The sequence below is a fragment of the Prenolepis imparis genome, unplaced genomic scaffold, assembly GCF_030444845.1.
Source record: "Prenolepis imparis isolate NDT839.2.m4 unplaced genomic scaffold, iyPreImpa1.0 SCAF_5, whole genome shotgun sequence".
Classification (NCBI taxonomy): Eukaryota; Metazoa; Arthropoda; class Insecta; order Hymenoptera; family Formicidae; genus Prenolepis; species Prenolepis imparis.
The window spans coordinates 676,577-701,667 of NW_028141163.1; the positions used below are offsets into that span (position 1 = coordinate 676,577).

A 25,091-nucleotide genomic window follows, 5' to 3' on the forward strand; every position below is an offset into this window, starting at 1 on the left:
TCTATTAATTAATCAAAGTATCGAAAATAAGAGTGCAACGTATTAGTAAACATATCTGGGATTGACAAGAATGACGCGTCTGGCATCCCGCTAATTAGCACTGAATTATTAATTCAGTTTCAAAATTCGATAAATGGCATCGCAATTACGATAAAATGCGGGCGACTCATTACTCGAGGGATATATAACCTGTATAATTGCGTGACAACATTTTCCTGATAATCACAGCAATTAAACGCGAAATGTAGAAATTTGTAACCGTGACGAGACGGGAAAAATCCCTAATGACATTTCGCAAGTTGTTTGTTAAATCGAGAGAGAGAGAGAGAGAGAGAGAGAGAGAGAGGGGGGGGAGAGATAAATGCAAAAGAGTTACATTAAAAAATATCATGTATCTGATTCGATACCAAATTTCGATCGTTCATTTTTAATTCCGCACATCTGATAAATGCGATATGAAAGACCTGATCAACGAATCAGGTCAATCAATATTAATGAATAAATAACCGCTTTATGAAGCATTAAACTACGAACACAGCAATAATATCGTCGCGATTTTTGTGGGAGACAAGTCTCTTACTTTTAAATATGATGTAAGAATTATTTATACAATAAGTTTACTTTTGAATAAAGTAAAATTAAATTCATACTGTGATTAATTTTATATTAAAGCTTATGAAAATTATACTAGAACACATAACATTTTGTTGCATAGATTGTTAATTTACTGATATTCAATTGTTTCATATCTTATGATTCCTTGACAATGAAATCGAATCTTGCAATATTTAATCTCTAGTTTTTGACAGAGTTTAATTCCTCATGGCAAAAACTAGTGTATTATTTTGCTACAACGTTAAATTGTATATTTTTTGTACATCTTATGTGAACTGCTAATTGAATCATTAACACAGGAAGCATAAAATAATTAAAAGCTTATTCAGTAAATTTGTTAATTGCTTAACGAGCCGTTTGCAAACAATTAATCTTACAAGAAATACAGATAAATACAGATAAATGTACGAAGTAATGCAACGAAGAAAATGTAGTCTTGAAAAGATTTTTGATAAATAAGATTTTATTCTTTAAAAATTTTTTCATATTCTTAATATTAAATAAACTTCAAATTCTATAGTTTAACCTTTTATTTAGAAAAAGAAGAAGAGTCCAGAAAAATTCAAAAGAATATGCTATTAATTTTTACATTTTTTATCTCATATATATACGTAGCAGTTTATCGACTAATAAAAAAAGGACAAGCGCACCGATTTTACATAATATATATATTTGCAACATGTATGTATTGCGTTGCGGTAATTTTTTCCACGTGCGATTTCTTTAACGAGAAAGAGATATTGCGTCTAATTACGTTTAATTGAACTTTATTTTTGCACGATACAGATTGTAGAATAAGTATTGCCGAACACGTCCTGATTTGCCTTCTCGAAGAAGTGCCGCGAGCGAGTAAATCGAGCGGAAGTTCCGCGCGAAAGCTCCGATAATTTACGCGCGAAGCGGCGCTTAATGAATAAAAGAAAGAAACGTCGGGAGCAACGAGAAGCAGCGGCGAAGTGGCCGGGCTTTTACTTGACTCGGCGAAAACTTCATAATAACAAATGGCACGTTGGCGAATTAGTGCGGAAGGAAAAACACGACGGCAGTTCAGCCATCTTGACGTAAAAAGTTATAATTATCAAGAATTAAGAGTATAAAATTTCACATGAAATAATCACGATAATTATATATCATACGGCATTCTTTATTTAACAAAAACTATACTTTATTTCAACATTAATTGTGTGTTTTTATCGTGTATGTAAAAAGTTTTATTTATATTAACGAAATTAGAAAAGCTTAGCAATCTCTTATAATTTTTATTTATACACATATATATATATATATATATATATATATATATATACATAAATTATTAAATGAGAAATTAAAAATTATAAGAGATTGCCAAGCTTTTCTCTAATTTTTCTAATATATAAATATAATTTATAATATAAGTTTTCTCAGTGTAAACTTTCACAATTCGGGGATTAAACAACGCGACGTAGAGGGATTTGTTTGTTAAAGAACCGCAAGGCATTCCGTATATCTCATCCGTATCGTTCCCAGGAAAGAGACTCGCACGCTTATCAAGAAAAATTCTCGCGACTTAACTCGAGAATGCTAACCTAATTCCGGGGAATTTCGCCAATTTACAATTTGCCGCGTCACGCGAAAAGCTGAAGAATTTTCACGGCACGTAAACGAAGCGTACTCTAAGCTTTTTATTCAAAGACTCGGCGCGCAGTCGACTTTCCAACAGCTTTTCATCAGTCAACGCCGCTCGTCGCTGCCGTTGTATGACAGTTTCCATCATCGTGAAATATTGCCGCGATGCGCAGATATATCGGCGGTCACGCGCAACCCTTAACTCGCTCCGTGACAAGTACCATCCGGGAAAAGACGTGAGAGCTGTAGAGTGTCGGGATACGAGGGGTGAAAATCGAATGAGGAAAATAAAGGGCGCGAAAATCCAATAGTCAGAACTGTTTAGAAACTAAGAACACGCGAGAATGTTTCGCTAATGTCCATAGATTTGTGCGAAAACGCAAGAAGCTCAAAGTGGCGAGTACCTTGAAATCTCACAGAGTAGCAACAAGTTTTAAGAATCTAATAGCGCGCAAGAATTTAAAGTTGGAATTCCACATCGTTGGCATCCGAAAACAATTTGAAAGAATCTCGATTCTTTTTTCGAGCCCCATTGAGAAACTTTTTTGCATGTTGCCGACCTCCTTTCTCAATTTTGGGCGTACCTTTAGCACATATATATATCCTTTATGTACAATGCAAATAGCGGTAAGCGAGAAAGAGAAGAAAGTAAAAAAAAAAGACGAAGAAAGACTGCATCTCATCTTTCCACTGCGCTTAGCATTTTTATCGTTCCTTCTCGCTGTGGCGAAACTCGTAGTACCCGAAAACGAGTATCCCCCGTACCCAAGTTGGCTATCACGCAACGCGCAACCCCCATCTTCCCTTCTTTCGCTGTATTCAAAAAGATTTCAGATTCTCCTCATTCCCCGGGCATCAATATGTTGGTGGGAATTCGCACTACGCTGCACGCTACCGTAAAAACAATCTCTCGTAACGCTTGAGACTGTAAATCGCAAAAGATTGCTCGCGTCCTAGAATCTGAAGATGTAATAATGCAAAGCACGGCAAAATGAAAAGATTCCACGCCAAGAATATTATAAAGAAATTACGTCATTCTATTAAAGAATTTATATTTCCTAAAAGAACTTGTCAAAAATAAACGAAATAACAAAGATTTTTACATATAAATTTCACATATATATGTCACGTTCGCTATAAATGGTTGCTTTTCCCTGACGTTGTTTGAAGTAAATATATATATACATATATATTTTATATATTTAATATTATTTTTTTAATATATGCAATATTAAATTTAATATATGCAACATAATATTATTATAATATATATATTCAGAGTTTGATAAAAAAATTTCACTCGCTACAAGTCTTGTTTAAAAAATATTATATTTTCTCTATTACTACAATATATCTTCTATTAAAAATAAGTAAAGAGAGAGCGGCAATTATTTATGCAAGCTTTAGGGAAGCTTTTTTTTCGTGCCTCACATTTTTGCTCGATACGCCGAAAAGCTGCGAGTTTCCGCTCGATCGGGCGAAATGGCTCGAATAATCAATGTGCGGAGAACCGCATCGATATACACCGCGGCTCTCGCTTTCGAGCTCGGCAATGAAACGATGATTTACACCCCCGCGGGACGGATTCACGCTGACGGCGCGTTTCCGCCGAAGAAACTTACCTTATGCGGCGCATCTTCGCGGCGAGATGGGAGGATGGTGGAAGCTGGGAGTTGGGGGTTGGGGTGAGACGGCCACGATACGGTCCAGGCGCAAGTCTGCGTCAGCTTCGTCCTAGCCGGTTAGTTTCCGGTTCCGCTTCTTGACGCCCGAGATATTACGTCGTCGAAACGGCGAAAATATCGAATGTCCCTTTTCGCCTCTCCTACCCTTCTTCTCGACCAACCCTCATCGTTGCTGTCCGATCGTAGATAGCGGCGATTTCAATCCTTAACATTTTTGTGCTCTATATCGTCTTTTCCCGATATCGATATTTCCTTCGAAGCATATAATCACATTTTGAACATAGTATATATATTCAAAATTCGATAAATTTTACGAAAACTTATCCACAGAGAAAAAAGTTAGGACATTTGTTTAAAAAAAAAATTATTCTATTACTAAGTAGAGAGTGAAAGAGAGAGAAACGCGAGATTTTCTGTGTAGCATCAATTATTTACAAGTTTAAGACGCTGAGATCTGACAACAAATTCTCGAGAGCGAGAATAAGATTGTATTTACGATGCGTGCGAGGGAATTTGAAGAATTATAATACAAAGGGATTCTTCAGCATCTCGTGGGAATGTAACAAAGAATACTCTTCGAAATTTCACTTTATCCTCTCGATAAACGGACTCCTGATAGATGCACTTCCGTAACAGGCAGAAATAAGAACAAGATTGTTCGCGCGAGCCATCGACCTGATTCTCGAGAGATATTCGATAGAGTTTAACGTCCTGGGTTTCTCTCTCGCAAGGAATTCAATTAACATAACAAATCGAGACGCCAGGCGCAATTGCGTGAAATTTCAAATAATTGCGTGCTCTCCGTTCCCCGATCAATTATTTGCGACGGTGTAAACATTTGCATACGTAAACATTGAGAATGTACACAAAATGCGCATTGCAAAGAAAACATTGGTTCGTATGATATTTGGACATCTGAATCATTGAATTATGCGATATGGAACCAAAGACGTATGTTATAAATTAAAAAACATTATCTTTATTGATTAATAAAGCGTGAAAGGTGCAAATTATATATACGATCTATTATTAGCTTTGACAACACAAGAATAATAAATTATATGAATCGAGATTTCATATAATTTTATATTACCTATATAAAAAGAAAGGAAAATAATTAGCTGAAAATTTATGTATAATAAAAAAATGGAAAATATTTATGTCACTTATTCAAGATTGAAATTGTGTTACGATAATAGCATAATATCGAAATAATTACGAAAATAAGCGAGCCATTGAAGACAATATACTCTAATACCAGTAATAAATTGTCGGAATAATTTTTCGGTCAATTATTTCAATCGATGGATAGTAAAACAATGATCTCTATAATTTTGTTCGTAATTTAATACTTGGACGTAGAATCCGAAGAATATATATTCAACACGCGCCAGTCGTTTTCAATATGAGATTTCCGTTAGATTTCTGAGTAATTAGGATTGAACACAGTGGCGGCTACTTTACAGTCTAATTACGGGCGATCAATCAACTAATGATAGCGCCCCGGGTGTAGTTAATGCGTTCATAAATCAACCGCGCACTGGACCCGCTTTAACGGACCCATAGGGAATTACATACACTATTGTATGTCACGAGTCCATTGCATTGTTTAACGCATATTGCATAACAGATCAGAATTCAGGGGATTGTTGCAATATTTTTAATAAATTTTGACAACACATTTTATTCAGAAATCTTGTTTTCCGATGTTATCCGTAATGCAACTTGTTTCGGAAAATTTTTCAAAATTTTTAGACAATAAAGTATTTATATTTAGTATTAAATATCTCTCTTTACAATGAATCAAATTTCTGTTGATGTAAAATCCGGTTTTAAAATTTATTTTACGGAAAAACAATTTATTAATTTATAAAGCCGTAAAACTATTTAATTCGCGTAAAATCCTTTTAATGTTAAATAACTCTGCGATTATTATCAATCCTCGGCATCGAGGAATAATTAAATTCTTTTACGTTAAAGTTCGCTCTGCAGTATTTATTAAAAAAGAACATTCAAAGTTTCTCTAGCTGTCAATCTATCTACAATTTACAATGAGACAAAGTAATAATTATTCTTGGCAGGTAATTATAGACTCGAAGCAGTTCATAAAACAAAGAAAGAAAATTAATTAAATACAAAGAAAGATCGGCTCGAATAATAAAATATATATAATTAAAATGGGTAAATTAAATGGGCCTTTTTTCGAGCAAAGGTTTAAGATGTTAATTTATTATTGAATCATTTTTTTCAATAACACAACGGTACGAGTCATTACATCTCAGATCAACGTACGAAAGTCGAACTCAAACTATTTTCGATAATTTGTCTGTTTGACACGATTACATCAGCGATGAAGATCTTTGAATTTTTATTTTACTTTTTAAATTTACACACATCGAATGTTTTAATAATCACGACAAAGTATTAGTTTTGTGAGGCATGAACAGACCTCTGAAAACAACACGCGTACACACAACTGTCAGAGTAACATATAAGTATCAGCGGCTGAAGATGACATAAGTGAATGTTGGAAACGTCCCGCACCATTGGATTGTATGACGATTCAATAATAAATTAACATCTTAAACCTTTGCTCGAAAAAAGGCCCATTTAATTTACCCATTTTAATTATATATAAAATTAATTAAATAAAATAAAACTGCGTGACCAGCGCCTTTTATATTATGCACTCGCGACACTTTCTCGGCATCCTATCGAGAATCCCGGAAGAAAGCAAGAACAACAAAAAGAATGAAATTCACACAGCGGGGAACGAGTCTTCCGCTCCGACAGGTCGCGAATTTCGCAATCGCTCTTCTCGCGTTCGAGAGAAGAGAAGACGTTCGAAGGACGGAAAGGAAATTGCTCGTTCACGACAATGCGATCGCCGATCTTTGATGTGAAAGCGCGTGGCGGGATTATCGGCGATGCCGACTTTCCCGGGCGAACTCGTTCAAAGGACGACGGCGCGGCGACGGCGCGGCCTTTCCGTAGCCGTCAGCCTCGACGGAATCGGCCCAATTTCGCGACGAACGGGTATTATTCCGCTCGGGTGAGACCCGTTACGATTCTCTCCCTCGCGTCCTTTGACACCGCCGGAAATGGATGGCTGTATCGCTCTCTGAGCGGCCGATTTTTCGCCAATTGAAAAAGAGATCCGTGAGGGATAATGCATTCTTCGATACTCCCCGTTAATACCTACCTCTGTTAAAAGCCCGCTTTGACAGAAACGATTTTAGCGCCAGATTGTTCGAATCAGAATTCAGTGCCTGTCCTATTTCCAAAAAAAAAACCCGCGTGACAGAATTTTTTTCCTTATTTAAACGACGTTGTTTTAAATTCGGATATAAACCCCGAAATCTCTCGGAATTTTAAAGCGCTGGAAGCGAAGCGTAAAACACAGATTGCTTCTCGGGAATTTATGTTCGATTGGATTAACGGCGAGGATAGAGAACGGCGCACCCCCGATATTTCGACAGTTTGACATAAGAAAATCTCAATAGCGCGCAGCTACCACTCCATACGAAGTTTGCAGTAACAATTCCGTCTATCGTTTCCCGGCAGCGCGCACGAAAAGCATTCCCAAGTCCTTTGAGGCAAAAAGACTACGCACTCGGTTCACCGCTAACACGACTGCATTCTCCCCTGACCCAGATGGTGTGATCCGTCCCCTCCTCTTCTCCTTCAACCCTTCCAGCTCATCGATTTATTCGCCGCATAATTCCGCTTAATCCCTCGATTCCCCGACAAGGAATAAATATTTCCGCGCGATTAAACGCGTCGTAACCGCGTCCAACGCGCATCTATATGCGAGAATATGGTTATATTCCCTGTCAAAATTTAACGATACACACACTTCCAAATTTATCAGGAGGAGAAGGGATTAAGGGGCTCTCGAGCCCTTTCTATATTGCATGCAAGGATTGTCCGCGCGCATTGTAACGCATGCATTTTTAATGAATTTCATTACTTCAATATTGCAGCTGCAAATTATTTAAACACTCGTGAAAAAAATATCAGGAATACGGCGTAATGTTTGAGTAAATAATGGAAAAAACACGCGGAAAAATATAATATTTACAGGATATTTATTGTGTAAGTGGACAAAAAGTATTACAGTTTGAACATTTTATCTGGAGCTGTTATCGTTAATTACACATTTACTGTTATATTCCCTTTAACGAACTCCTTAATTATCGACAATCGAGTACCTAATATTATCATCGATTACCCTCGCCATTATCGTCGTTTCTCTCTCGAGCTTGTACTTAATTATTACATCTCTTACGATTTATCATTTGTATTTTAACTCTTTACCGCATTTCTGTGTGTGCGTTACACACGCGATATCAAATATCTCTCTATTTTTCTATAAAAAAATAATGACAACGATTTTTCATCATGCACTGTGTTACTTTTCGAGATTCTCAATTAAATTATTATTATATTTATATATAAATGTTCGCAAAATTTCATTAATATTTAAAAAGATGTACCTTTTTCGCGGTCGCTGGATAAAATTTCTTTGCACTTTTATAAATTATGTAATTTTTTACTAAAAATCTTTGTTTCAAGAGAAAGAGAGAGAGAGAGAGAGAGAGAGAGAGAGAGAGAGAGAGAGAGAGAGAGAGAGAGAGAGAGAGAGAGAGAGAGGAGAGAGAGAAAGAGTAATGAATATTAGATTGTATTTGTCACGTCGTTAAAAATACACTCTTGTCGCACGATATGTGGTCTCACAAATTTCTTCACAGGAAAGAATGATATTTCTCTGAAACAACACACACACACACACGCACACACCATTATTCGTGTATATTTCTCCAATTGTAGTCAAATATATTTATCTAACATATCTCTATAAGTTCAATCTACAAATAAATATATCTGTTAAATTTATTACATGATTAAATATGTTTTTAATTGTAATAGAAATTAAGCGGTAAAGAGTTAACTTTGCAACCTCGACTTGATTCCACCCGATATCGTCCGTTATGTACGAGTATACGTTCTATTATTAAATCTATAAGATAAAAATAATTGTGTATTATTGATAATTATATGCTAACGAAAAACAGTTTCATCACGACAAGAGACATTGATGCGTCGACCCTTGAAGCTTAATTTTTACATGGTTTGTCGTAACAATTAACTAAAGATATGCCTATCGTATCTAACAATTGTCAGTTTCGATATGTGTAATCCAATGAATTTATTTACAATTCTTAATATTTCAAAATCGCATCTTTTTCTTTACATACGGGAATGCAAGAATCCTCGTATATGGCGCAACTGTATATTTCACGATCAGATTTGCGAGATCGGAATAAAATTAGAATTGAACGAATTAGCTTTATAAATTAGCTAACGTCATCTGCTTAAATGAATTTCTCGATTATTCGTTTTATCGACTGTTATATTCGTTACATTCGTTAAAATACCAAGAATTGCTCTCATGAGGAAATTTAAAAATTCATCAGTATAAGCTACTATGATTTTATAATTAAGAATACGGAAGATGCAAAAATAATTAATGAAAATAATAAAGGATGTTTTTGCAGGAATTATTTATATATGTATACACATGTATTTTTGGAAGCTATTTTTGAATCATCTTTCCCGTATAACGTAATTAAAAATTCTTTATTCTTGTAAAAAGCAAGCAAATTAAGGAGTTGCTCTTGGATGGAATGCAAAAGTATGTAAAAAAAATTTTAATTTAATCTCTTGAAAGTTTGTCTTCCGGCGAGCAAATTAATTACGAAATGATTTCCCTTTTTGAATGTAATATTGAAGGCGTGTATGTGTATGTATGTGTAAAGAGAATCGAATAATTTTCTTAGATTTCATGTTAATGTTAAAAAAAAAGATGACACATACTGTATACCGGCACAAAATCGATCTGTTTCTCGAATCTTCAAGCTTCCGCGATCTGTTTTTCTACTAAACGAAATGTAAAAATCAAAACGTACACATAAACGAATTAAATGTTAGATAATGTTAAAAAGAAATATTGTAGCACACTAAAAATATTATATATATTTGCAACTGTGAGACAATTAATCCTTGCGAAAACTGATTTCGCGTTGTAACGTCACGCGATGAACTTGCTGAAAACCCTAAAAGATAAACAGAGGCGACTTTTTCACCGGTAACTCGTCGAGTCTCGATGGATCCCGCGCATTCGAGAACCATGAAATCCTAGAATTCGAAAATCGTACGTAACAAGAATCTTATATTCTCACGATCTCTGGAATCTACGTGGAATCGAAAGATCATACGGAGAATCGTTAGCGGCGTAGAATCTATCGATCCGTGCGATTCATCCTCCTCGAGGGGGTAAAATCCGGATGCCAGAGATTCGGAGAGCGCACTCGGCGAATTCCTCAATCACTTCATCCTCTACCATCTATTTCCATATTATCCCGTTTATCCCGCCCGCTCCCGACGGAGAGGCCCCGAACTCGAAACGTTTCCTTCACGTCTCATCACTAAACAAACGAGCTCATCAATAAAACAACGCGATGATCCCCCCTCCCTCCCCCTTTCCCGGTTCCCTCGTCAAACCATCCGCCGCCGTTTAGCCGTCGTCGCACACCACCACCACCATCACCAGCACGGATCTTGAGCTTAGTTTTGCGATTATAAATTATTCATGCAACGTGCGCGACGTGGACCCGCACGACGGGGACTCCCTACCCGTGATGATAGTAGATCTTGTCCTTGCAGTTACACGTGGCGCCGCAGAAGTTGCGGCGTTCACGGCCCTCCTTCGTGTCCATCTTGCACACCCACGAGCTGAACGTCCTGACCAGCTCGGCGCAGTTCGACCACAGGTCGACGTGGTTGCAGGCGTTCGTGCAGAGCTTGCCCCGCGTGCAGTGGTCCTTGCACATGCTGCACGGCTCACCGGCCACGTAGGGCAGGCCCAGACCACTTCTATAGTTTCCGCTGCGGAGCAGAAGCACGCCGATTTTATTAGACGCAGTCTCTGACTTTAAGGGAGGGAGAGAGCGCACTCAAAAACGATCCAGATGGACAATTTTTCTATTTAAGAAAAAAATCAATTTTTTAAAAATAATTTTCAATTACGTAAAATTGATTTTTAAATTAAAACCATATGTCTAAATGAAATTGCGCAAAAACTTTTATAAATATCGCGAATTACACCATTTCAAGAAATAAGAATCTACATCTCATTGCAAGACAATGATCTAAAGTTAACATCATTAATCTGTCATTCGCTTCGATATTTTTTTTTTTTTTTCTTTTCTTTTCTTTTTTGAGGTAGAGCAAAGTAAACCGCGCATTTTTCTAAAAAATTGTCCTCGGGTGACTCCCAGTTCTTACTTATTCAATTTTGATGATAAGCATCTTTACGACGATGCTCACAAAATGTTTTACAACGATTTCATTCAATTTATAAACATACTACTCGGAAATGCATGTACGTGTGTGCGCACGCACGCGCGTATGTATGTGTAAACTATTCTGTATATATATTATCATAAATATACTTTGCTTGAATTATAGCGGGCGAGAAGTAAAAAAATCGCATCAAAAGCTTAATCAATGTATCTAAAAAGTTCGACGCTTCTATTAAAGCTAGACTCATCAAATTGGAAAAGTGGATTGTCCTCATTTTCCAAGAAAATTTTCACGCGCGCGCACGTTTTATTTTTTGGTGAAGATTAAAAACTTTAATAAAGATTAAAATTGCGTGAAAATTACACACAGAAAGTTTGGGCCAAGTTTGTTTTAGCAAAATAAATTTACCGATTAAATTTCTCAATTCGCGAGCAACAAGTATCCTCGATAATTATGTGCCTCAAGATAGAATACTTTGTTAAAAAGTAACCATTTATTTCATAATTTATGCACGTTCAACGAAAAAATATTTATTTTTATTATTAGTTTTTTGATACTGTTAAATTTAATTCATCGTAAAAATATATTTTAATTTTCCGATCGTTATTTAGACTTTATAGACATTGAAATCGCCGTCCTCTTTTCGGGATAGCTTTTCTCGGTATATCTGAGAGTTAAAATAAATACGTGATTTCTCCGAGGCACATAGCGTAAATAGTTTAGGCGGTATCCATTAGCCGCGCACATTAACGAAAAGCCCTAGAAAGTACCGTCGAGCAATTTGCAAATGGGCCACCGAATTTACATTCAAAGTATTTTTCGGGACGAGAGCGTCTTAAACGATCGCGCGCGCGCATGAATTCTCCGTCTCTAGAGGCTGCATTAGTTTAGCGGGGGGGGGGGGGGGAGGAAAGAGGGATGCTGTGTATCCACGAAATTAATTACGAGGTAGAGGCCGGTGCGCAAAAGAGAGAAACGAGATAAAAGGAAAGATAAAGTGGCCAACCGCACATCACGCGACACGGTTTATTTATTCAGGACCCGGGCTACCAATGGCGGCTTCGTCGGTTCCGCTTTTCGCGCGAAATAGGTCAGGCGTCAAATACACCGTGCGAGAATGTGCATGTGTTTAACAAGAGGTAGAGATCGACATCTAAAATATGAAATGATCTTAAAAGCCGCTTCTCCGTTTCGTTCTATTTCAGGCGAAATTCAACGATTGTGCGTTAACGCGGTTCTAAAATTCCGTCCTGTAACAATTCCTCGATAGGGTTGTTCCTCGTAAAATTCGGAAACAGCGTCCCTGTGCGAAGGCGCGAAAGCGTCGCGAGAGACTGGCAATAAGTTTTCGTAATCTTGCGAATCCCGACATCGATTTATAATTTCTCGAAGTAAAATCCACATTTCAAGTTAAACAACGTTCCATTATCCATTTCTACTTTCAAAGTTCATCAATTTCTGGAAAGTATCTCTGCACAACGATGGATTGGAGACTATTTATGCCACGATATTTTTGTTAATTAAAATTATTGCATTTTTTTTTCGTAAAGCAGAATATGTGATACGTCGATTTTTCGCAACACATATCTCGTGTTTATTACAAAGTGTATATATACGAAGGTGTTTCAAAAAGTAACAGCAAATTAAATATTTTGAGATATACAATTCAATTAGTGATATGTCATTTTTCTACATAATCACCTTCCTTTGTGTATTGACACTATTCACACCGTTGCACCAACTTCTTTATTCCATTAGAAAAAATATGTTTTTGAATTCAGCCAGGAATGCACCATTTCTTTGACCTCGTCATCATTCCCATATCTTCGTCCTCTCAAAGCGTCCTTCAGGGGTGCAAACACATGATAATCAGAGGGAACAGGATCAGGGCTGTAAGATCAAAGAAGCGGTGCATTCCTGTCTGAAGGTATAACCAAAAAACATTTTTTTCTAATGGATTAAAGAAGCTGTGCAACGGTGTGAGAAGTGTATTGAAAAGGAGGGTGATTATGTAGAAAAATGACATATTATTTAAATTTCTAATTGAATTATATATATCTCTAACATATTTATAATTTACTTTTTGAAACATCTTCTATATAAAATCTCTATAAAATCATCTTTTGTGAGAAACATATTTACGATTGAAAACTGTTTCTCTATTCACTCTGCCGCGGATCTCGCGGCACATAAAACTAACGCTCTGTACGTTAATATCTCCGTCTTGTAACGAGAATATATGAAGTCACCGATGAATTCATCGCGCCGATCGCATTAGAACGGATCTCGCGGAAAATTTATCGGGTCCACATATTTTGCGGGGGATCGATATATGAGAGGGATATATGGCGTCGCGCGATTTGCAGAAATCCTTAGTTCAGAACTGGGTCGCTGGCATTTTTGTACGGACTACTGCAGGAGCGATAAATTGCGAGTTTCTCCCCCCCATCCCCCTTTCACTCCCCTTCCATCCCAGAGAAGATCGAAGCGGATTCTAATTGCGGGAGTCGCTCGCGCGTGAAATGTCGCCGGGAGAATCGTTTATTTATTGTTACTCACTTACTGGACGACTTACTCGAGAATGCAACGATTCGACTCGATGTAATTCTCGATTATTTCAGCGAATCGATATTCGAACAAATTATTTCAATCGATATTTTTACGATAGGATACAGAGATGTGCTAAAAAATTCGTAGACAAAATAATTTTTCCAGAGAGACGTCATATAAAAGGACACGCTGCAATTATATAAGCGAATTTGATTTCCAACACATCTTCGCGTTCATTGGAAGAGATGCGAAATAATTTAAGATTATCGATGATTTTTACACAGGCTACTAATTACTTTCCGATTCGATAAAGTTATCTCCTCTACCAGATCTCCCTCGATAATCTTTTCTTTCAACTATCTTCTCTGACTCATATTTTGTATTATTCATTAAATCCAAAGGTGAGCGCGGTCGGTTCTCGGCAAGAAAATTTCAGGAGCAAAATTCTTATTCGCTTATCGTGTGTCATATATGTATATTTTGCATTGACCACGCTGTATGTAAAAATATATATACTTGAACCGGGTAGTCGCGCGCGTACACAACTAAAACCATAAGTATTCTGAGAAAGTGTGTCATACCGGTGACAAAGAGAGCCGTCTAAGTGCCACAATGGGCACGACAAAGACGAACGAGCTATAACTCGCGCCGACGTTGCATATATTCTGCGCCGGTGTGTCACAGCATTTTCCTTGTTTTCCCTTGCTTATACGCGTCCCTCCTCATCTCTCCCCTCGGTTTTCCCTCCGCGAGTATATACATATGTCTCTCTCACACATGTATAGTATATAAATATAGGATTTATATATTTCAGTGCGTCTATGGAAAGCTTACGTGCCAGTCTCCCGCGTACGAGTTCGCCAACATACATGGATTATTTTTGTTGGGTTTTTGCTTTCGTAGACAAAAAAAGGCTAAACTGTGTATAATCAAATCCGCATACGGGGACAAACATACGTCTACGAAAGGATCGCAATATTCGACCGTATTTTCTCTCAAACTAAAGATTCTTCCTAGCTATTCTTATACGTATAAATATCTATAGTTAACTTGAGAAAGAAGAAAACTTTGCAATATATATTTAAATGACAAATCTGACCTCTCATAAATATATATCCCTTTTTTATCAATTTCGTTATATTATTATAATTTTTTTAATAATAAATCCTTTCTTCAATTTTTCTTCTCCAACGTCTTTCGATACACAAGACAAATTTTTTTTGCTCTATATAAAAATTAGTCCTTTAAGAGAGATAAGGAAAATTTGCAATATCTTCATCTGTATGTGTAGGACGCAAAATAATTACTCGAACGCTAACCGCTGCCAGGTTCGCCATCAAAGTCCTTGTTTAAATGTGGTCGTCGTCGCTAATTAACGTTGCGCAAAGAGCGGATTGTTCGCGTACTTTGATCGAGCTTCCTCCTTCCTTTTCACCTTTCGTCGATCCTTCTCTCTTGTTTATTCCTGTGTCGGTGCATCGACAATCGACAGGGGGGTACTTTGACCCTCTCTCCCTTTTGGCGAGCGAATGTCAATCTAACATAAGTAAGAGACCTGGCTTTGACGGCGCCCACGCGCGTGCTACTTTCGCCAAGTTTAACGGGTAACCGTTTCGATCCTAGCGTTTCTCTCTAGCAAATTATTGCGTCAATTCCGCGCTAATGAACTAAGTTCTAGCCGTGGCCCAATTGCGATTGCTGTCGCGGAAACGACCGTGTATCATAGCAGTACCACGGCAAACGGCATATATGTTTCGGGCGAAAATAATTACATCGCTACCCCGTCGATGTAATCTATCGCGTTGCGATTTTGTAATCCTATGAAAACGTGCTCCGAGATTTATTTGTAGAATATGAGATAATAACGCGATACAACATGAACTCAGGTTCTCGAAAACAACGAGAGAAGATAATAATATATATGTATACGCAGAATATGTCGTTATCATTTAGCGCTTAATTGCATATTCTTCGGTCAATTTCGAGTCGACATTTCCTCCACGAAAATGTCGAGGAATCATTACATAATTTTGTAATTAAGTCTTGAAACTTTGTGAAAGTCAAGTTTACTTAAGGATCAAAGGAATATGATTTTATTATTTATTCATATCTCCGAAGCTTAGTTTATTAATTATTTATTAATTACTTAAAAATTATATTATTGATTTGAATATTCGAATAAGAAGAAAAAATTAACCAAAGAACGTGGTATGCCTGTAAATGTCGAAAAGTTTTTCCTTTTAATTACATTCGAGGAACTGCAACCGGTGTAATGGACTCGAAATGTTTTCTCGCAGGACACGCGAGTCGATTAACTGGGTAGGGTATTGAAGTTCGTCGTTGATTAAACATGAGCGATCCATTCTTCAGTCAAATTCAAAGAGATTCGACAATTTGTACCTACCTCGGGGCGTAATTGCAGACATACATGTAGAAGTCCTTGCCGAGCGGACCGGTTCCGCCGGTGCAGTGGCTCACCCCACATCCGACCAGATGCGTCGTCGCCCACACCACCTGCGTGTAATGGCCGATCTCGAGGAGCTCGTTCGTCGTATTCGGCCCGTACTTGAAGTCCTTGTACTCCATGTACCACATTCTGATGGGGAAGTTCCTGGCAACATTCCGACGAGAGGCGTGATTCGGCGTGATGAGCGATCCGGATTTGCGGTCGGATGGCGGATGTTGTCGGCGCGCGATGTAAAGCGTGCGGCGGTTGTGATGTTTGTAAAGCTCTTGTCTATACGAGCTATACGGATCCTGCGCTAACAGTTCGTCCACATACTGTGGACCTGTTCACACGCGCGTAATCTAATTCTAACTTCCTCGCAAGACCGACGGATTAATTACATTATTATGAGTGATACTCGCATTCCAAAGCGCGAAAGGCTCAACTTTCTCGATAGTTGCAAAACGATCTTAATGGAGTTTATAAGATTGTCAAATTGCTAATGACGAGATTTAACTATTATCCCGGATAATATCTTTTCGAGAAGTCAACCTTGACACCAATCTAGATATTATTTTACTCTAATGACATAAAATAAATAAGACTTAGATTAAAAAATACAAAATAAACTTTTTTATTAATAATTTTATTGTAAAAAATCTTTAAAAAAAATGAGAAATTTCTACAATTTCAATCTTAATTCTGAATATATCTTAAAAATATTTTTCGTTCCAAGAAACGAATAATTAATAAAATTATTACTACTATAAAAGTAATAATTATCACTCTCTTATTATATAATTTATATTTCAATTGAATTTAAAGTTTAATATACTAATAATCTGTCGAAGCAGTATAATTTAATTTAATGAAGCCGGCGCGGTTAACTAATTAACAGCGGATGGAGCGCTGCATATATTTTCACAAAAGAAAATTCTAGCGCGTACACCACTCCAAGTACACCTGCGCAAATAGACCGTTGCAACGCGAACATCCTCGCTAACTAGAAGTCAACAAGATTTAATATCTCACCAGAGTGTACGACCGGTGCTGATGAAAATGTTTTGTCCGCTCTGACCGTAGCCGTCCAGGTACAGACCGGTCGCGTTGTCGTGCACCAAACCTAGGCAACGATCGGCCCATCTCTGCGCCGCCTTCGCTAAACCCGAATGCCATTTCTGAAATGAGGAAAGAGAGATGCGTGCATTATCGGACATGCCTGACTAAACCATGGTACACGGAATGCCCCCAAACCATCATTATCAAGCCGAAATGGGAAGATGTTTCTCTATACGTTTCAACGTACATTAGTAGTTGTACTAGTTGTTTCTCGAATCATAAATTATTGAAAAATTAATTTTTTTCGCGCAAATAAAATTGCGCAAGAAATCAAACGTTAAGCGAAATTGTATGTACATAATTGTCTCTTCAACAAGTGCATTTTAATTATATATTGTAGTATTTTCATAATACAATTATTAATAAATAACTTTATACAGGGTGTCCGGTAATAGTCACGCCAACCGTCGTGTGCAGATTCCTGGGATCATTTGGAGACGATTTTTCCTCAGCAAAAATGTCGAGACACCAATAATTTTCGAGTTATAAGCGATTGAAAATAAAGGGTTTTTCGCAAACTAAGCCTTGTGGAAATAAAATAATAATAAATTCACATTCTTCAGTTAATTTTAGGTAGAGTTTACTTTAATAGCATTTTAATTTAAGGCTTAGTTACAAAGATACATGATGGCAAAAATTGAAAACATGCAAAAAATAATGACCTCCCTCGACATTTTCGCTGAGGAAAAATTGTCTCCAAATGATCCCAGGAATCTGCACACGACGGTTGGCGTGACTATTACCGGACACCCTGTATATATATATATAAATAACTATTAGATATAAAAATATAAAACAAAATTATTAAATATTTTTATCTCTTAAACAAAAGTTGAAGATTTTCTATACAATTTCAATCGTGATTTTTATGATTCTGTAAATATATCAAAACTTTTTAATAATATTTTAATAATGTTAAAAAATATTTAACTCTAACAAAATTATTAATATATTTCTCATACATAATTTTAATTCACATTTCGATTATAAATTCTAAGTTTAATATATTAATATGTATTAGTTTAATATATTAATATGTAATTGGTGTGTACTAAATATACTAAACCGTAATTAGTAATAATATATGAAAAATAAAATTTTAAATAAAAAAGTTAAATAAAATTATATGTAAAAATAAATATAACTGTAATTGAAAATTACAATTGTCGAATTAGTTATAAATATAAATGATTTAAAATTGAATCTTAAAAGATTGGTATAGATAGATGCACAAAAAAATTTGTATTAAGAAAAAGTTGATGATTATAAATTGTCAAGAAATTCATAATTATAGGAGAACGATGTTCCGTGAATTCCTTCCTGTATGTTATATTGGGGAAAAATTTAAAATCTAATTAAATACGTGTAATACGAGCTACAAGCCGTGTTTACGAGTGCAAGAAGTTTTTGCTGTAAACTCGCGGTAAAAGTTTCTTGACTTTCCTGCGACTCCTTAATTGCTCGTTATATGCAAATATCGCGCTTTCAAAGCCATAATATTAGTAGAGGCATTCTCGGAAGTTTCTCACGAGAAAACGCTGCGCTTCCTCTATCTTTTCGCTATTTTTCTTTTTATGTTTCCCTCTACACAAGTTTGATATTGATGGCTGCATTTAATTCTCCTTAATGAATCGCGCGTATAATTGCAATAACTGCGACTACATTACTGAACATAAAAAAGGTGATGCAAAGTTATTTTGCATTCTACGAGCCTATATTAAGCTTAAGAAACTCAGGAGCTATCCGAGCAGGCGCGTCCTTAATCAGAAGCGCTCCTTGATTTATGCATCTCGAGGCGACTGCTTCTTAGCTCGTATAAAGTTGACTCTGAATTCTAATCAGTACCGGATGCAATATATTCTATGAGGCACAATATACTTAAAAAATACATTTTTAATTATTCTTAGAAAATATATCTCTACATGTTACATGTATATAAATCTTTTTTCTTACTAAATTTGTATTACAAAGTGAAACATATATAATTCCTATATAATAGAGTATACGGAAAAAATTATTTATCGTAAATATTAAAAAATCGGGATAAATAGACGGTAACATTTCCTGAATCGTTCTGCATTATAAATTTACGTTGAACAAATGGAAATCACACGAATTAATTAAAATTGTGACTTCTTACAAAAAATTACGATATTGCGATATTATTTATATAATAATTAGTTTGTTTGCATAAAAATAATTTATGGGCGAAAAAAAACGAGAGAGGGAGAGAGAGAACGATGATTTTAACTGGCTTTGATTTTAAACGTTTATTCGTCGATAGAAAGAAATTTCCAATAATATCCAGTCACCCTCCCTTCCGAGAAACAATACATCGGGTGTTTTCACCAGAGAAACTCTGAATAACAGTCGCATCTCTACGACGTAACTCCTGCCGAAAGTAGCTTTTACGGCGATGTCGCCGGTAGTTTCCGTGGGAAAAGAATTTAAGTGGGAAGTCGTGTAACTTATAACCAAGCTGGAGATTGGGCACGAAGAAAACGACGAGAGTAGACGGAAGAGGAGATCCAGAGATAGTTTGACCACATAAACACCTGTCCGCAAATACGCACACCGGGTCTCTTTCGGAAGGAGAATTCAACAAACAATAAAAGTGAAAATTCGAAAATAAAATTAATGATCATTGAATAATTTAATATGTCAAGACTTGTGATGTGATTATCATTATTATTACGAATAAAGACTTTTAAAAATTCGAAAATTGTGGATAGCGATCGTGTCGCTTTACTTTGTATCTTCTATGCGTTTTTTCTCTTTTCGTCTTTATATTTTATATTCTACAACACCTGTTTCGTTTCCTTCTTTCTAAAGATGATCGAATTTTAATTCGTACCTCTATGAATTTATTATATTAGATTACTAATCTTGTAGTAAATGGCGCATTTCCGTCCGTAGCATCCCTTATCCTATATCCCGACGTGAAACAACGGGAAGCGAGTGATATATAGTGTACATGTTTGCGTATATGTTTATATATAGATCGGATAATAATGTCGATACAAGCCGGAAATTGAAATCTTGCACCGTTCTCGACAGCAAACCTCGAAAATTTAGTTTTCTGATCACGTAAATCACTACGTAAAGTAAATATCTGATAAAGTTCGCCATTTTATGTGCACAGTGCGTTTAATTTATCCTAAAGTCGAGCGTTCATTAAGTAATTCAAATATCTGATAATAAAATTATAATTATATTAGATTATAATTTTATTTTATTGAAATTATGATTATATTTTTATATACAAATATATATACAATATATTTGCGTGTGTGCATATGTTCGTGTATGTATACATGTGTGTGTGATGTGTAGAACTTTTACAAAGCATGATTTATATATTTACGTCCTTTTACTTTTAATAAAAATTATGTATTATTAATGCATGTTTTATTGCAATTATTTGCGATTAAAACATTTTACAGTTAACTAATCTTTTATCAATTATCTATTATTTTCGAAACACGAGTGCATACTTTATTATTACGCTTTATTATCCAAACAAAAAAGAGATAGAGAGAAAGAGAGAGAGAGGCATGTGTTATAAACAATAATTGCTGCTGGATTTACCACTCAGCAGTTTTGGTAATTTTCCGGAAAATACGAAAAATATACATCGCGAAATATTAACGGATAACGAGCGCTTTCGCCGCTTAGTTTTAATCAGTTCAATTAACAGCGCGCATTATCTACCGCAAAGTTGCCGAAAATCCTGAATTAAATGCGCATTGTGCCGCAGGCGAAAGTTGAATTACATAGTTGCGTACTCATTCCTTTTTCTATACTGTTTATATTTCCAGAAGAGTACCCGCTCAATCGAGCGGATGATTATCATTTCTTTGAATGTTATTCGTGTAAATTTCACAAAGGGAATAAGCTTTAATAAGCTTTTCTAATTGATTTAACAAATTCAGAATTGTCTCTGAATTGTCCTCAAACTATATGATTTAAGTCTATTGTCTCTCTCACTATCGACACTCTCAGAGGAGAAAAATTGCCAGCACATTTTGTTTTAAAAATGAATCAGAAAAAGGGAGAATGTCAGTAATTGTTATATATATTTTATAAAAAAAGACGCCTTGTAAAAATATAGTATATAGTATATAGAACAATATATTGCATCTTCTTAACTTAATATTTTATAATAGTTTATTTTTATTTCCTTAAATATAAATATTTAACGATATTTATTTTAATTTGCATTAGTATTACAAACTTATTTATTGTGTTAAACTTTTTAAAATTATATTTTGCAAAACTGAAGAAATTGAAAGCGCGTCATCTCATCGGAATAAATCATAGAACTCAAACCAAAAAATCTGTCAGTATCGATATCGAAGTCAGCACAAGCGAAAGACTATTCCCATAGTTCCGCAAAAAGAAAAAGGAACCAGAGAGTTTGGAAGGATTCCATTTTGAAAAGTGACAACGTATTGTCGAAGGCACATCGAACGATGGGGATCTGGGAAAAATCGATGCAACTTGAAAGCGGAGCGAGATTCCGCTAGTATCATTCACGAATTCTTGTGCGAAGGAATCCTAAGAAGATCCGAGAGAACTGATTCTCCCAAAAATCCACAAAATCCTCAAAGCTTCAAATTTAAAAATAATCCGATTATAATAAAAAATTGAATAAATATTATATATATAATATAGATTTAGAACAAATACGATATTTAATGCGATTTATTTCGTATATAATTGTTTTAAATGAATAAAAGAAGGATGATTCGGTCACTTTTTTCCACTTTGAATGATTCATTTGAAATGTTGACCAATATTGAAGGATATAAATTTGCCTTAAATTTGCTTGTAACATTAATATGAAGATTACTAAAAAAAAAAAAAAAAAAAACCGTCGCTCTATTTATACTATATTGCAAAAAATCCCCAAGTCTCCCTGTATTTCATACGTCCGGGAACGGAAACGCATCGCCGCCGCGAGCAGATGCAACAATGACAGATATGTCGAAGTTTTGTTTTTTCTCGTATCGACAAACGGGAGCGCAGGAGCGAGTTTGCGAAATATCGCGATGACCCCTGTCGAAATGAAATTTATAGAAAGACGGTTATCGGCGCGAAGGTCCCGATGAAGCGCCGTAAACGTCCACTTCCGCCCAACGAAACCGATTTTGCTTTGAAGTTCGAATCGCGCCGATCAACGAAAATGGGATACATCTCGACCTCGTGTTTCGCAAATAACACTTGTATCGACATACAAACGGGCTTGTGTCTCGTCGGAAATTCTATATATCTCCGCAAGCTGTTTATCGCTCAATCCCGCGGCAGTAATGCGACTTAACAAGTCGCTATCTTCATGGATTTATTTATGATAGCACTCTACATAAACTGATGTTTAAAATCTATATATAATCTATGTGTGTAAAACTAGACCTGTGGGATATTTTTCAAACATAAAAAGTACTAAACGAGAAATCTGTGTCGATCTGTGTAATTTGCAGGCTCTGCGACTGAATTATTAAATATTCTGAAAGCAAATTTTCATAAACATAATAGGTACATGAAATGATCCAATGCCAGCGTACAAAATTTTAACGGCGATTTTTTCGACGAATATACAGGGTTTAATTTCTTTTTCAATGAAAATTTGAGGGATCATTATCGGATCCGGCATCTCGAACGCGCTGCAAGTTCATTCGATCGAGTTCGAATCTCTCTTGTTAGAAGGGAATACAAATGATGTTCTTACCATGACGAGCATGTTGGCTGCAGTTGGTTCGACCTGCGTGCGAAAATAATTGTGTGTCTCGACTATCTTCTGCCGCACCTTGCTGTTGCTGGTCCTTATTAACTCGACAGGGACCCTGTCGCCGTACAATCGTGGCGCTGAAAACAAAAAGAGGGAGACATCCCTTCAATAACTGACATCTGTCGCCGACGAAGACTCGGACTCGCCGAGCTGACAACCCTCCTTTATGACCGTTTATTCTCATTCTTCCCTTGCAGAGAATATGAGGGAAAAGCTTGACCAAGCGAAACCAAGTATATCTTGCAATCAAGGCAATGAGATACAGGACGGATAGAGAAACAGAAAAGTGAGTTCCGGTGCAAAAATAAGTCAAATTAAATTTATTATACATATTTATTAATATATTTATATAGTAATAGTTGCAATGGAGACTATTAAAGATTATTCAAGCTTACAAAAGCGTAAATATATTTCAAAATTAATTTTCTCGGAGAAAACATAGTCTTGTAAAAATTTTATTTTACAATTTTGCACAAAAAAGTTCTTTTTCAATTATTTCAATTATTCCCCATAGTTATCCTATATAGCAATAAAAAAGGATAAAGATATAACAGGGGATTCAAAAGTTTCACGTTGAGCGTTTCTATTAAATGAAATTTTCCGCTGTTATTCACGATATCGGAAGCTTCCGACGTATCGCGTCGGAAATTATCCGAGTATCTACGATATAGGATAACAACATATTCCAATCGAATACTATAATACTCCGAACATAGTACAATTGTACGATCGCTTTTCAGTTGCCCTTTCGACGACGATGCATGTGTAATTGTTTCCGTGTACGTTTAAAAAAATAGAAACGAAGCCTTTTTTCCTCGCCTCCGGTATTTTAGGTAGTCAAAAGGATTGGCGATTTATCGTGAAACTATATCGTTCGCGATTTCGATCGAAAACGCGAGTTCTGCGACTGGAGTGTTTCCGACAGCAGTGTCGCTGTGTATTTTTCGGCAATCACGGATGTCTCTCTCTTCCTCTCTTTCGGAATCGGCTTACGCGAGGGGAGAAACAAGTAGTCTTTTCCAATCGTGACGCGAATCCATAATCTGAATTGACTTTCCTGCTCGCTCGCGATGCATCGAAAATCTTCCGAATCGAGAATATCCACGATAGGATAATCACTGGGAAAACGCGGTCGCGCTTTAATCGAATATTAAAATAGTTACACGATATGATTCTTCAACTCGTGTATGAAAAGCCTTGCGAATTTTCTTTCCTCGGATATAAAATTTAACGAGTAAAATTTTAATATATCTGCTATTAAGCGAAAGAGGGAAAAATAAGTTTGAAAGAGAGGCAAGATATAAATCGGTATTTGGAGATAAATATCGAGCCAATTTTTAAGAATATTTTCCTGCGCTAATTGCTCGTACAGTAAGACTTTATTAAAAAAGGGTACTCACTGGGCTTGCTTCTGTGGATTTTTCGTGGCACGGCAGCCGGCAGGGCCAGAGCCACCAAAACGATTGTCCAGAGCCACTTCATTATTTTCGCCTGTAAGCTGAAACAAAATGCATGGTCGAATTTAGAGATTGTGTCGAATACATATAAAAAAAAGATTTTTTCTTTGCGCGTTACAAGTGATTAAAATTATGCGAACGAATTGATCATTGATATAGATAACTACTCTTCGCTTTCAAGCGAACATTACTTATTCAAAGCAACACTTAATCACCAAGATACCTTCGTTGGGAACGAAAAAAAGTGTAAGCGGAACGAGCGTGATTGTTTCGTCGGAGAAAAATCAATCTGAAATTGAGCGAGAAAGCCGTAAACGAAGTCTCGTATACAGTCTTTCATCCGCGATGTACGATTGTATCTCGATCGATCTCTTCCGCTCGTTATTCGTTCCGCAGTACTTTGCCGTACACGCGCACGCGCACGCGTCTTGCTCGGGACTTTCACACCTGTGTGCGCG

The 25,091-nt window shown here is 36.2% G+C and overlaps 2 protein-coding genes across 10 annotated transcripts in view; one reads left to right on the forward strand and one right to left on the reverse strand.

Moving 5' to 3' along the window:
- LOC145936350 (centromere protein I) overlaps positions 1 to 25,091 on the forward strand; it is a 232,001-nt gene that overhangs the window by 100,024 nt on the left and 106,886 nt on the right. The gene's annotated exons all lie outside the window — the stretch shown is intronic.
- Positions 7,978 to 25,091, reverse strand: part of LOC145936352 (serotriflin) — an 80,517-nt gene continuing 63,403 nt past the window's right edge. For all 8 annotated transcript variants that reach the window (XM_083038491.1, XM_083038492.1, XM_083038487.1 and 5 more), the window contains 5 exons: positions 24,577 to 24,674; positions 23,117 to 23,253; positions 17,302 to 17,447; positions 16,228 to 16,434; positions 7,978 to 10,856 (listed from right to left, as the gene is read on the reverse strand). In XM_083038491.1, coding sequence (XP_082894617.1) covers positions 10,601 to 10,856; positions 16,228 to 16,434; positions 17,302 to 17,447; positions 23,117 to 23,253; positions 24,577 to 24,658 — 828 coding nt within the window. In that variant the 5' untranslated portion in view covers positions 24,659 to 24,674 and the 3' untranslated portion in view covers positions 7,978 to 10,600. The remainder of the gene's footprint in view (positions 10,857 to 16,227; positions 16,435 to 17,301; positions 17,448 to 23,116; positions 23,254 to 24,576; positions 24,675 to 25,091) is intronic.